At 45.2% G+C, this 14,469-nt stretch overlaps 1 protein-coding gene across 2 annotated transcripts in view; it reads left to right on the top strand.

Moving 5' to 3' along the window:
• Positions 1-14,469, top strand: part of LOC136979449 (repetitive organellar protein-like) — a 48,801-nt gene that overhangs the window by 16,403 nt on the left and 17,929 nt on the right. For both annotated transcript variants that reach the window (XM_067275460.1, XM_067275459.1), the window contains exon 3: positions 1,568-1,791. In XM_067275460.1, coding sequence (XP_067131561.1) covers positions 1,568-1,791 — 224 coding nt within the window. The remainder of the gene's footprint in view (positions 1-1,567; positions 1,792-14,469) is intronic.

The raw sequence follows: 14,469 nt of genomic DNA on the forward strand, positions 1-14,469 counted from the left end.
TACTTTGATCTGTGTAGAATTGTGCCACATATTGTGACTTATCATTTTGCATAGCATTTGAACAAATCACTTTGTCTAGTGAACATGGAGTTGGCTACAGCTGTTTAGTGTGTCTGTCTCTCTTTATTATCCCAAGGTGTGTTCTATATCGTGTCATTCTTTTATGGTTTTGTATCGTGTCATTCTTGCTCGATGGTTTCTTCAAGAAACCATTGAGCGAGGATCAGTGGCAAATCATTGTTACACAGATGTAGGCAATAGTTTAATAAATAAACAGGTACTCTTCAATCATAGCATTTTAACAGTTCATCTTAAGGCCTAGAAATACGTTTCAGAACAGATAGAAATAAATTTCAAAATGCACCCAAAATAATTAAATTTGAAAAAAACGTGTAAAAAAGTTTAAATTAAACGAATATACGGGTATCTCTCATACCATACGGTTTCGCTCTAACTCGGTACAAGAGTTTGGGAAATCCTCCGTACAAACTTTTACAACTTTTTAAGTGCTAACTCATTTATTCAATATTTTTTTATTCAAGTAAACATTCCTGTTATCTCAGCTTTGTCCATGGATTTTAGAATATTGAAATTTTAATTTGTTTTTGTGTTTTTTATCAGGTTTAATGAAAACTGATAGTGCAATTATTTTTCTTCCTTGTCCTAGCTTTCTTATCAACTAGGTGTTGTCATTGTTTTTAGATTTTAACCTTTAAGACTGTCACTGTGTTTTGTTTTTACAGATTAATCTTCATATTTAGTAGTTTATTTAAACATGTTTAGATAAGTGTTATTAACCTTTTTCAATTGTAGGTAAGTAATCATTCGTAAAAATGACGAACAAAATACAGTGGTATCTCTGTATTCGAACACAAATTCTGGAAAAAGAAATTGCTCAGTACTCGATTAACAAACGTGATCCACTAGAACATATTTTTATTTTGTCGTGCATAAGAAATTTTTATGGTAAAAATTTTAAAAAATGAAGGCATTGCTGATATTTCTGATCAAGATCAACAAAAAAGCTCAGAAGACAACGATATTTTGTAAAAAGAAAACATCCTCGTTTGACTAAAATTAATATTAACGGTACTTTTAAATGTGCTTGTTAGTTACATATTTCTCTTAGTAACGAAAAAGAATAGTATTCTTTTGTTAACTTTTTCTAAATGTAAACTACCTTGTTATGCAAGGGATACCTGTAATTGTTTTGTTTAAAGCTTTTTGTTCATTCTTGATCATATTGTCCCTTTGCATTAATTTCATATTACTATGAAATATCATTTAAAGCACAATTAATGTTATATTCATATTTGAATAACATTCATTGTATATTTGGGGAAATTTTCTTTACTACTACAGTTTGTAATCCAGAAAATAATTTACATATTGTTAACTACATTATATACAGTTTGAAAAAGAATTAGAAACTGAGAGAATATTACTTCTTTTTTTAATAAAGATCGTATAATTTTCCTGAAACTTATTGAAAGTTGATAAATTAAAAATGAATAAGAATTAGTATGTAAAAGCTTGTTTCATAAATTAAAAAATTTCTCCTTAATAGGTAGAAGAAAACATCCATGAAAACTTTAATAAACTGAGAAAGCTTCTAAACGAAAGAGAAGATATACTTCTAAAAAAATTAAAAAAGTATTTGCATCAAAATCAAGTTATGATTAAAAAGGAAGAGGATAAAATCAATGACAAATTGGAATTTTTGTATAGTTGTCAGAAAGGTTTAGAAAACAATGAAATAATTTCTACGGAATATGATACATTCTGTGAAGAGTAAGTTGAAAAATAAAAACATAATTCTTTTTAATTTACTAAAAGCTTAAGTTATTATTCTAAAATTGTTTTATACATAAGATGGGAAAAAAAATGTTTTTTATAAATATTAGTGAAATAATTGTTACTTACTTATAGTTATTTACAAATACCTAAAAACCAATTCTTAGTCTCTAGAATAAGATATGTGTAAAGGTCGCCTTTGGCGGCCTGAGTCAAAGGAAAATCATCATTTCCCCTTACGGGGATCAGAATACCCCTCTGTTCCGCATTAGCACTGCAGAGGGCTTCCCATCCTTTATTAGCATTAATCTTTATGCCATACAACAAATAAGACAAGTAAACAAAACAAAGGTATATACAATGTTTACATTGGTGCGTTTCCAGTTGAACAAACACCGAGAGGTGGCCTCACACCACCAGAGCCACATGGGAGGCCTATCCCAGTGACTTAGGTCCGTTTAAAAATGGCGTTAATAAGCCTTGAGAATTCCGGGTAAGTAGATTTAGTCCGAGTAACGTTGTAGAGGTCAAAGGTATGACTTGGCTTTTCATGATAAAAGACACATTCCAGCTCCTGCCGCAGAGCGGCGAATTTGTGGCAATTAAAGATAAGGTGTAGAACGGTTTGCTGATCTTCCCCGCAATCGCACTCGTCAGTAGGGCTCCTATTAATCCTATGAAGGTAGGAGTTACAGATAGCGTGCCCAGAGAGCACTTGAGTAAGGGTGAAGCCTGTGGGCATCCACCATAGGTCTTCCAGCCTTTCCTTGATGTTCGGCAGGATGTTATGAGTATGCCTGCCTTTGGTGGACTCTGTCCACCTAAGCTGCCACCTATTCCTCATTCCCTCTGCTATTTGCCTTTTTATATAAGTGGCTGGTAACACTGTGTAGTCTGTGTTATTCTTGTTAATTGCTGCCTTAGCAAGCTCATCCGCCCTTTCGTTGCCTATCAGGCCAACGTGGGCTCTGACCCACCTGAATTTGATGGTTCCACGTCCTCCACAGCTTTTAATAATATTCTTGATTTCCATCGCAAGATGGTTGCTGTCTTTAAATTGCTTTAATGCATCTATAGCACTCCTGCTATCTGAACACATGGTTACATCCTCGTCACTCATCTTATCGCTATAATACTTGACTGCCATTTTAAGAGCCAACAGCTCGGCCTGAAATACACTGCATCTTCCGTCAAGCTTATATTGTCGGTTGGTCAGTTCTTTCCCATGTTTGAACACCACGAAGGCTGCCCCGACTCCTTCATCCGTCTTGGATCCATCTGTATACACTTCTATATTCTCGTGTCCGTTCTCTGTTGATTCCATTATAGTTATCCGATCTGGTGGGCTGGGAAGGTCGGTGAGAGCCGGCCTGAAACCATAGGTGCCGGCATCAAACCTGAGATCCCCAACACTGATGGCATCCCCTTTCCTGACCCGATAGCGTTGGGCCTTTTCATGTAGCACAAGGTCAATTGGTAAGATTCCACATATCACCAGGAGAGCCTCTGTAGAGACAGTCCGGAAGGCTTTGGCCATACGTAAAGCAGCATGCCTCTGGGCGGCCAATAAGGTCCGTTTGTTCCTTACCTTGTCTGCTGCTATATGCCATGCATTCGCAGCGTAAGTGATCTTGGGAATAAAGACAGCATTGTAAAGTTCTTTGATGGCTGCTGAGTCTAACCCCCAGTCAGCTTTGGCCACCCTGGCAAGGTGATTGAAGAGTAAGTCGCTTCTGGTCTTGACCATAGTGATGTGATCTGCCCAATTCAGGTTCTTGTCCAGAACCACCCCTAAGTATTTCATGGATTGAACTATTTTGATCGAGTCGTTATTCATTTTTATAGTCGGGACTCTCTTATAAAGGTCCGTTTCTCCCGGCCTATGAAACACTATGCCTTGCGTCTTCTTTGAGTTGAATTCAAGCTTGTAATTATGCCCGACTTCCGTAACTTTTTCAAGCAGGGTTGTTCCAACTATCTCTATCTCCCTTCTGGAATTGGCACCAAATAGAAGCACCGTATCGTCAGCATAGGCGTATTCTGTCACTCCTTTGTCAACCCTCAAGAACCCGTCATACAAGACGTTCCAGAAGAAGGGGCCTGAGTTCGACCCCTGTGGGCATCCTCTATTGACCTTCCGAGTAATCTGGACATTGCCGTGTGTGTAACTGACGTTCCGGTTATTGAAGTAATTCCTCACAAGATTGTAGAGGTTTTTCGGACAGCGCCATTGCCTTAGATGCAAGAAGATCTGCGCCCACCAGGCGTGGTCAAACGCCCCTCTAATGTCCAAGCTTAGGAGGCAACAATACTTGTATGCTTTGATAGTGTCTTTGACATCGGTAACGACTGAACAGATGACATCTTCAGTAGATTTGCCCGGTAGGAATCCGTATTGTTTCGGGCTAAACGCCTTTTCATGCAGGACTTGGTAAGTTAGCCTTTGGACGATAAGGTAGTCCAAAACCTTTCCCATCACGGGAAGGAGGCTGATTGGCCTGTAACTGCCCGCCTCGTCTCTCGCCTTTCCTTCTCCTTTAGGTATTATAGTCAGTTTTCCCTGTTTCCAGCGTTCTGGAAAAACGCCATGTTCAAGACATGCGTTGTAAAGCGTGACCAAGGTGTCTGGTATCATCGTCCAAATCTTCTGAACAATCTCACTAGTCAGGTTATCCACGCCAGGGGCCTTGCCCCTCTTTAAGTGACGCACTCCATCTTCCACTTCTGCAAAGGAGAACGGAGGCCCATCCTCTGCCTGATAACTCTCTTCGATGGTTTCCCTGACCTTCCTATGCTCTGGACGGTCAGAGTCAGGGTCATCGACCGGAAAAAACCGGTCCATGAGGGCATTGATAGTGCTCTCAGTATCCATCGTAAACTCGCCGTTGGCATTGAGGCTCCGAAGAATGTTTGTTGTTTTAAGCTTTCCTGTGCAACTTTTATATAAATAACTCCATGGCCTGTTGGAACTAGAAGTACAAAAGTCCTTCCAGGAGGCAAGCTTTGTGCTCAAGATAGCCGCCTTATATTTCTTCTCGTGTTCTCGATAAAGAGTATATTTCCTTTGCCGTTCATTCTGGTCCCTTGCCCTTTGATAACGCCGCCTGAGGCAATTGTTCTCAGACCTTAAAGCCGAAAGCTCAGGGGTCCACCAGGGGACGGCCCTGTCCCGTTTTTTCTTCCTTGGAATTGTCTCACAACAAATATCCTCGAGGACATTAATAAAAGTACTGATTTTATATTCTGCAACTGTACTGTCCTGAATCTCATCCAGCCTAAGGGCCTCAACCGTTTCCCTAAGCTTTGATTCAAGGGTGGCCCAGTCGGCCCTTTTAACATCGTATTTCAGGACACCTTCTTCAGTCTCTCCCGTAATTCCGATCTTGTAAAAGATATAAGAATGATCACTAAGACTAGCGTGTGCCGACACTCTCCAGTCCGTAACATGCCCAAGCGACCTGCCGTTACAGCAAGTGATATCCACCCAGCTTTGCCCTATGGCGGCATCAAACGTGGGGAGGGAACTGGGGTCATTAATAACGTACAGCCCTTTGGCGCTGACAAACTGTAAGAATTCGTCGGCCCGGTCATCGTTATCGGGGTCGCCCCACAGTTGGGAGTGGGCGTTAATGTCCCCACCTATTATGATCTTCTCTCCTCGAAACTGCCCAACGATATTGTCCAATGGGGCAAGAATCTCCTCAAGATCTACGGTTATTTGGCAGTAGATGCTGACCAGAACATACTGGTTGGAACCAGTGCCTATAGTGGCGCAGGCCACCCTACGAGTGCTAAGGTTCCCGTGATAGAAAACTGGGATCCTGGCGTTCCTAACCACTATGGCGGCTAGTGGAGAGGGCTCGTGCAAAAGCACGTATTGCTTCCGAACACAACCTATTGAACCCCTAATACAGTAGGGTTCCTGAATAATAGCAACATCCACTCGCTCCATCGTTTTACATAAAGCTGCCATGGCTCCTTTAGACTTTTGTAGATTAACTTGTAAAACAGTCATTTCATTTTCTTGATTAATGACGGGACTATTGTCCATAATCGATCTTTGTCATTATCATTTTTCTGATTCTCATTATTGATGGGCAGCTCTTGTCGCATGAATTATGGTTATAGTTACTTCCCTTTTCTTTCTTGCAGTTAACACACTCCTTAATGGTCTTTTTGTTTGGACACTCACGATATGTATGGTCTTGGCCGCACTGACTACATACCCGTTTTCCTTCCGGGCAATCCTTGGCGAAATGCCCGAGACGACAACATTTAAAACATTGTATTACAGACACGAAGTCGTCGACTCCACATCTGATCCACTGTATGTTCACTTTCTTGAATTTTTTAAGAATATTCCTGTAAACTGGGGTAACTTCTAGTACCCAGTTTGTTCTGGGCTTGTCTCTCCCTCCCAGAGGGAACTTTGCTATGACTTCTGCTTTATATTTCTTGACATCGTTATGAACTGCGGCTATTCCTTCATTTTGGTGGTAAATGCTTTCTATTACTTCTTCCTTGGTGTAATCCTTGGGGACGCCATATATTATCACCCGTGGCTTCCTCTTGGTGGGCTCTGATGTTTTAAGCCCAACCCCTTCTATTTCCTTCCTTAGTTTGACTTTCTCCTCTGCGCTACCCACTTCAATAGCCACTCCGCCTTTCTTCAACTTTCTCACGGCCTGAATACCTACCCCAAGACTTTTGGGGTCAATCTTCTTCTTCAGCTTCTTCTTCGTCTCTTCGGGGTCATCCCCCTCTGCTTCTGGTTCCACGAAAATGACTTCTTTAGTAGACACCGCTTTCTTACTCGTCACAACTTGTGAATAGAGCGGTCTGGTTGGCTGCATAATGCTTTCTATTTTATCGTTAAGTTCTTTAATCTGGACTTGCAGATCTTCTCTCTCTCCCTTCCGAAATAAATCTATGATATCTCCTACCACACCCATTATATAGTCGTAATGTTCTCTCGTTCCCATGCAAGATCGCCCATTTTTAGTCAGGTACTTTCCTAACTCCCGCTGGAGTCTTTCAGCGGCTGCAAACCTGTTCCCATCGGGACCCAACTCCAACTCCCCTTCCTCCTTGCCAGCAGAGGAACTTTCCTCACTACAACTGTCTTCAGGGTTTGGCCTATTAGCCATAAAAGAGCCTTAAAAAGGCAAAAGAGATGCCTGCTTTTAGCTTCACTCTAACGAGCTACTGACAGGACGCACCTCGAGAAGGTAGCAGACTTTCCCAAAAGTCAGTCCGTGTGAACTACAGGTAAGGAAGCTGTGGCCGCTCTTACCAATGCAGTCAGAGGAGCGGGAGACCGCACACTCGTGCACGGTAGGCCCAGCAACCACCGGTCAGTTCCCTGGTGGACCCAGGAACTGAGTGTCCTACGGAAGCGTACGAGGGCGCTCCGCCGACGTTTCCAACGCTGTACAGATAGCGACCTTCGAGCAACCAGGAAACTGGAGTTCCAGCAGGCAAACGCCGAGTACAAGTACAAGTTGAACGATGCTAAGAAGACCTCATGGCTCAGTTTCTGTCAGGAAATTAGTGACGAAAACCCGTTCTGTCTACCCTACAAGCTAGTGGTGGGCAAGTTCAAGCGTAGTACGGTCTTGGGGCCCATCAAAAAGCCCGACGGGACCCTAACCTCCTCACAGGAGGAGTCGATTGAGGTACTGCTCCGCTCGCACTTTCCGTGCGATGAGCAGTCTGAGGACACTGAAGAACAGCGGCGGCTTCGCAGAGATGCGGAGTTGCCCGTTCTTGAGGTCGTGTCGACAGAGCCGGTAACTGACTCTGAGGTGGCCCACACAATCGGCAACCTAAGGAAGAGAAAGGCACCTGGCGATGACGGAATCACGGCCGAAATGGTACAAGTTCTGCAACATGAACGTCCTAACCTGCTCCGTACTCTGTATCAGAAGTGTCTGCTCCTGGGTCATTTCCCAGTGCAGTGGAAGCGGGCGCGTCTTGTGTTCATTCGCAAGGGAAGGCGCCCGAAGAACGAACCTAAGTCTTATAGGCCCATAAGCCTATTACCAGTCCTAGGGAAGGTTCTTGACAGAATCCTTAGTGACAGGGTGTACTACCACCTTAAGCGGAGAGGGCTGTTGCACCCACAACAATATGGGTTCCGGCCGGACTTGTCTACCTGCAGAGCATTACATCGGGCGGTCAATCTGGTTTACCAGAACCGCCAGCAGGGTCTCCACACGTCTCTCATCTCGATGGACGTAGTGGGGGCGTTTGACAATGTCTGGTGGCCATCCATCGTGGGTGAACTGCGGAAGGCGAACCTGCCGACCAACCTCGTATCGCTTTCCAGGAGTTTCCTGAGCGACCGCGCGGTAGTTTACCATACACCCAGCATGAGTTTCGAGAAGGTACTGGAGAGGGGTTGTCCCCAAGGATCCTGTATCGGACCATTGCTCTGGAACGTTCTAGCGGACACGGCGCTGAGGCAAGTCCTACCGGACGAAGTCCAGCTGCAGGCTTACGCAGACGATCTGTTGTTAGTAGTTGCCGGCCATAGCCGTAAGGAGATGGAAACCCACGGCAACGAAGCAATAGAACGACTCGTTCGCTGGGGAGAACTGAATAAGCTCTCCTTCAGCCCCGAGAAATCGGAGGCCCTGACGGTGGCCCGAACCGGTGTGTTGGCTCGCCGACCAATATACCGAATTCGGGGTAACCCCATCCAAAGGGTGAGCGAGCTGAAGTACCTCGGTGTTATCATCGATCAGACACTATGCTGGACGCCACATCTGAGGAGTGTTCGAGAAACGACAAACCTCACGATAGCGGCACTATCGAGACTAGCGAGACAGGATTACGGCCTTAGTGGGCACGCGCTACGATCCATCTATAAGATGAGTGTAGAGCGCGTTGTCTGCTACGCCTGTGGTATTTGGTGGAAGGAATCTGCCAACGTCTGTCAGAGCAGGACGCTGCTCTCGATTCAGAGACCCGCTGCATTGCGGATCACAAGAGCGTACGGAACTGTGTCCACGGAGGCGGCCCTGGTCTTGGCCGGGCTGCTCCCGTTGCCCTTGGTCGTCAGCCAAGAGGCGGCCTTCTACAGGACAACTGTGGAGGGCATCGAGGCAAAGCATTGTAATCAGATGTGCCCAGCCAGACCGAGACGTTTGGCAGACGTTTTGAAAGTCCATCCGGCCCATAGGATTGGACTAGACTGGGATGTCGGTGAACCGACAGGCATCGGTGTTGAAATATACACCGACGGCTCTAAAGACGGTGGCTTAGTAGGTGCTGCGTTTTGTGTCTATTCTGGTGGGGTACATGTGTACTCACAATCAGTCAGATTGAACGAGGAGGCTTCCGTGTTTCAGGCAGAACTGGTGGCTCTGGCGGGGGCGTCCCAGTGGATCCTATTACATCCGGGTCCTGAGCCTGTCACGGTTTACTCTGACAGCCAATCGTCGCTTCAGGCATTAAGCGACGGGTATCATAGAGATGAGATGGTACGAGAGATCAGAGGTAGGGTACTGAGGGCGAGGCACGAACGACACGTTGCCCTGCGGTGGGTCCGAGGCCACATCGGGATCCCGGGCAACGAACGTGCCGACCAACTGGCCAAGGCGGGGGCCAGGGGCCCATTTGTAACGAGGACGGTAGAACCCTCGGCAACATACATAAAAGGTACTCTACTGCAGTGGTCGATGAGGAGTTGGCAAGAGAGCTGGACTCAGAGTACGGTGGGTAGGTCGACCCACGCCTTCGTGCCTGACGTTGGCCTTACCCCAGTGAGTTGTTGTAGGTTGCTTACGCAGATACTGACCGGACACGGGAGGTTTCCCCACTTCAAGTCCATTCTTGGACAAGGAGATGGTTGCTGCTCCTGTGGGTGTCCTCGCGGCGACGCGAGACACTACGTACTTGACTGTCCTCTCACAGAGGATTTCCGCCGAGGGGCTGACCAAGTCGACTGGTCCAAGCCGCCTGAACAAGTACTTCGAACGCTAGCAGCAAGTGAAGGAAACTTATTGAAACTAAAGGAATTGATGGTTAAAGTCTCAGATCTTTTCGATCTATGAGCCCAATGGACGCATTGGGCTGGGCACCCTCTTCTTGTAGGGAAAGGTGCCCTATTTAATGCTTGGGATTATCAATTACGATAAGTCTGTACGTTTTATCAATTGCGGCAAAGGAGCATGCCGCATAACAAATCTTGACAGAGCAAGAATATGCGGTGAAAACCGCACAAACAAATAAAAGTTATGCCAATGTTAGTGAGTTGGGGCTAAGAGGGCGGATGACAGCTCAGGAGAAGCCGTTGGCGCCCCAACTAAAAGTAAAAGAGTCAGTGACTACCTTCGGGTAAGAGACCAAGGCCCATGATTAAGGCATAGTCTCTCGAACCCTGTAGTGCCTGGTGGCGGAGCAGGGGAAAAGAGTTTCCTTATGAGGTCACGTATCTCGTGAGACTGCTAGGTAAGCAGAAAAGTGCTCGCAAACAAACGCTCCAAAAAAAAATCGCAAAATCACCTACGACACGTAAACGACTTCAAAAAACTTGGGATCGCGTCCCTCTAGAATAAGATATGTGTAAAGGTTGCCTTTGGCGGCCTGAGTCAAAGAAACCGCCCGACTGAGGTAATTGCTCCCACCTGGAGTCGGGGCCATAAACGGCCGGAAGGATCAAAGGTGTAGCGTCTCCACTTAAGGGTCAATGTGTTGGCCACGTGCCGGCCAGCTTAGGAAAGTAAATGTAAATAAAGCGCGGACGCAAATGTAAGCTACGTCGGCGGGAAATAAGGCGGACGTCGTTGAAGGCTCTAAGAAGGGGAGGCACTGATTGGTCGCAGGAAGGAGTAGCAGAATCCCTTAAATTGGAAGGGTGGCAAAAAAACGAGGAGAAAGGGCGAGGGACCTGATACGTGGCGGTCTCTAACACCAGGCAGACCTGTGAGGCGGAAGAGAGAGTGTTCTCCTCTTGGGAAGTCCTCTAGAGAAAGGTTGTCGTAGAGACGGACGGCCACGAGGTCAAGCCATTTCCGGAAAGGTGACTCGTGTTCCCCGGCCAGCTAAGTCGACGTGCGGCATCTCAGTTTCGGTACATTAGCGTACGTAATGTTATTGCATAGTGTACATCTTTGTAAATATTTGTAAATAAACTGTATATAACTAATTATCGAGTGTGGAGGTGTGACTTTCAACGGACCATCAAACGGACAATCTCGAGGCGTACAGAACGACTCGGGACGGAACATTTGTAAAGATCACGTGACGAGTAAGAAGGATCTTCACTGGCGCAGTCTTCGACAGGATTTTCTTGCAAATCTTCAGGAGATTCTCGCAAGACGACAGGAAAGTACTGAGCCCACATTCGAGATAGTTGAGAACTTTGGATACTTACGGAAGGAAGAGTAGCCGGAAATCAAGGCGGAACAGAACTCAACATTGGTAAGTTGTTCTTGATTATTTGTATTCAGAATGCCGGGACGCGGAAGGACTCAAGGGTCAAAAAGGGGTATGCCATGTTCTGAGGATCAGGGAGGTCGGGCTGATCTTAGTCAATCCCAGGAAATGGATACGGAGCCGGAAAAGGAAATTTTGGACCCCGAGGTCGAGGTCACAGACAACCAGAATGAAATAGAGGGACGTGAGTCTGACGAGTTAGAGAAATTACGCTTGCAGATTAGACTAGCCGAGATAGAAACTAAAAACAAAGAGATAGAAACTAAAAACAAAGAAATAGAATCTAAAACCAAAGAAATGGACATTAGAAAGAGCGAAAAAGAAATGGAAATGCAAATTAGACTAGCCGAAATAGAGTTAGAGAGAGATCGTCTACGAAGTGATTCTAGGACTAGTAATAACTCTGAGCTGGGAGGTAACTTGGATAGCCTAGCTAGAAAAATTAGATGGGCTTTACCTAAAATGCCAGACAAGGAGGCGGAAGTACCGTCGTGGTTTCGTGCCGTAGAAGTAGTTTTACAAACGTACGATGTGCCGGAAGAACTTCAGGGGCAGCTAGTTTTAACGGTGCTATCGGAGAAATGCAAAACGGCGTTAAATAGGCTTACGGCAGACGAGATCAGGGATTACCAAACCTTAAAACAGTTCCTACTAGACGAGCTGAGACTGTCTGCCGCTGAGTACCTCAGAGAGTTCACTTCCGCTGAAAAGGGAAGCAAAGAAACGTGGCCCCAATTCGCGGCTAGAATGGAGGATCTATATCGGTATTATCTAAATAGTAGAGGCGTAGATTCTTTTGAGCAGCTAACAAAATTAGTGGTCTCGGATCACCTTAAGACTAAGTTAGATGCTGACACTAAGCGTTACGTTTTGTTGCAAGAAGGTAAAGGCTGGTTCCCACCGGAAGAGTTAGCCAGATACGCAGATAAGCATGCGGAGGCTGTGGGAAAGGGTGACTTTAGAGTTATATCTGAATGCGAAAGGGATAGAACAGTCACTAGAACTGGAGGTATGAGCGCGAACAATAGAGGATCAAAAATGAGATGTTATATCTGTGACCAAATGGGTCATCTCAGAAGGGATTGTCCTCGGAGACATACTAAAGAGGAAGGACCGAAGTCTAAAGCAACGCGAGCGGTTAAAATAGACGAAACGGTAGAATCGGACGAGCAACTAGTAGCGAGGGTAAAGGTGAACAGGGAAACGGTCAGCGGAAACGTACCCGTTAGTGCAAACAAAAATCTCCTGCTCGCTTGTAAAGGTAAAAAATTTTCTGCAATAGTGGACACGGGGGTAGATATGACGGTTATTAGGAAGTCTGTAGTGCCTGTTTACGTGTCGCGGGTAGCGAGAAAGGTTAAGTTAATCAGCGCATTTGGGCAGCAGATATCAGCAGTGTTAGCGACAATACCTGTAAGACTAGAAGGGAGGTCGAGTAAAAAGAAAAATGATTACGCTCCAGCCTTGATAACTTGCGCATTAACTGACGAACTGAGCTGCGGTACAGATGCATTACTTTCGGCAGCCGATTATTGCGTCTTGAGGAGAGTCGAACGGACGAAAACGAATAGGCGACGGAAACCAGTCGCGAAGGTTACGGTTGCGAAAGAAAGCGGGGAAAATAGGACGAGCCCCACGACAAATAAAAAGAGCGATGCTAGAAAATATTGTAAGGCGGGTCATAGTCGGCAGGCAAGCGTTCCCCTTCGGCTAGTTGACCGCACGCCTCTTAAGGAACAATCGGTCCCTAGGGCATTGGTAGCGCGGGATACTAAGGTAAAAATCGCGCACAGAAGAGGGAAAAATCGTAATGATTTCGACGTACTATCCAGACGGGAAATCAGGAGCAATCCGGAACCCCCAGATCGTACAGACAAGGCAGTTTAATTTCGGTATTAAGTCCTTCGGATAGGTGTAATCAGTATCTACCAGGCGATTCTGAATGCAATGTGACGGGACAATTTGCCGAAGATGTTATTGACTGTGTAAAATATCTTTTTCTGTAAAATATTAAATACTGTATATTGTTAGTATAGTTTATTATTTGTTGTAACTTGATCCTTGTAATAAGAAAGGAGGAAGTGTAGTGTAACGAAACAATTTGTACGGTAAAGATTGCTGTTTGTCGAGGTAGTATTGTTGAGGTCAAACAGGCTTTTGTTGAAGCGCAGTTTGAACCTTGTCAGTGGGAGGTGTAAAGGTCGCCTTTGGCGGCCTGAGTCAAAGAAACCGCCCGACTGAGGTAATTGCTCCCACCTGGAGTCGGGGCCATAAACGGCCGGAAGGATCAAAGGTGTAGCGTCTCCACTTAAGGGTCAATGTGTTGGCCACGTGCCGGCCAGCTTAGGAAAGTAAATGTAAATAAAGCGCGGACGCAAATGTAAGCTACGTCGGCGGGAAATAGGGCGGACGTCTTGGAAGGCTCTAAGAAAGGGGAGGCACTGATTGGTCGCAGGAAGGAGTAGCAGAATCCCTTAAATTGGAAGGGTGGCAAAAAAACGAGGAGAAAGGGCGAGGGACCTGATACGTGGCGGTCTCTAACACCAGGCAGACCTGTGAGGCGGAAGAGAGAGTGTTCTCCTCTTGGGAAGTCCTCTGGAGAAAGGTTGTCGTAGAGACGGACGGCCACGAGGTCAAGCCATTTCCGGAAAGGTGACTCGTGTTCCCCGGCCAGCTAAGTCGACGTGCGGCATCTCAGTTTCGGTACATTAGCGTACGTAATGTTATTGCATAGTGTACATCTTTGTAAATATTTGTAAATAAACTGTATATAACTAATTATCGAGTGTGGAGGTGTGACTTTCAACGGACCATCAAACGGACAATCTCGAGGCGTACAGAACGACTCGGGACGGAACATTTGTAAAGATCACGTGACGAGTAAGAAGGATCTTCACTATATGCTCAAAATGAAAACTGTTTTTTTAACTTACGATACTCTTTTATACATAGCATTACATATACGGTGGGTGATCGTTTAACGAACGTAATCCGTTCCGAGACTGTTTGTTAATCGATTATCGATTTACCATAGGTTTTTATGGGAATTTGATTAATTTGTTCTGGAGACCCCCAAAAATAAAAAATATATACTTTCTTACTATGTTTATTTATATGCAATAATAAAAATAAATATATACGCAGTCTTGAATTTTTATTAGTCGTGTTTTTTCCGTTCGTGCGGGTTAAAGAATCTGTCTAATGTCCATTGCTTTTCTCTCTTCTTCGGGATTT

This window comes from Centruroides vittatus, unplaced genomic scaffold, assembly GCF_030686945.1.
Source record: "Centruroides vittatus isolate TY-2023 unplaced genomic scaffold, ASM3068694v2 contig_620, whole genome shotgun sequence".
In the NCBI taxonomy this organism is placed as follows: Eukaryota; Metazoa; Arthropoda; class Arachnida; order Scorpiones; family Buthidae; genus Centruroides; species Centruroides vittatus.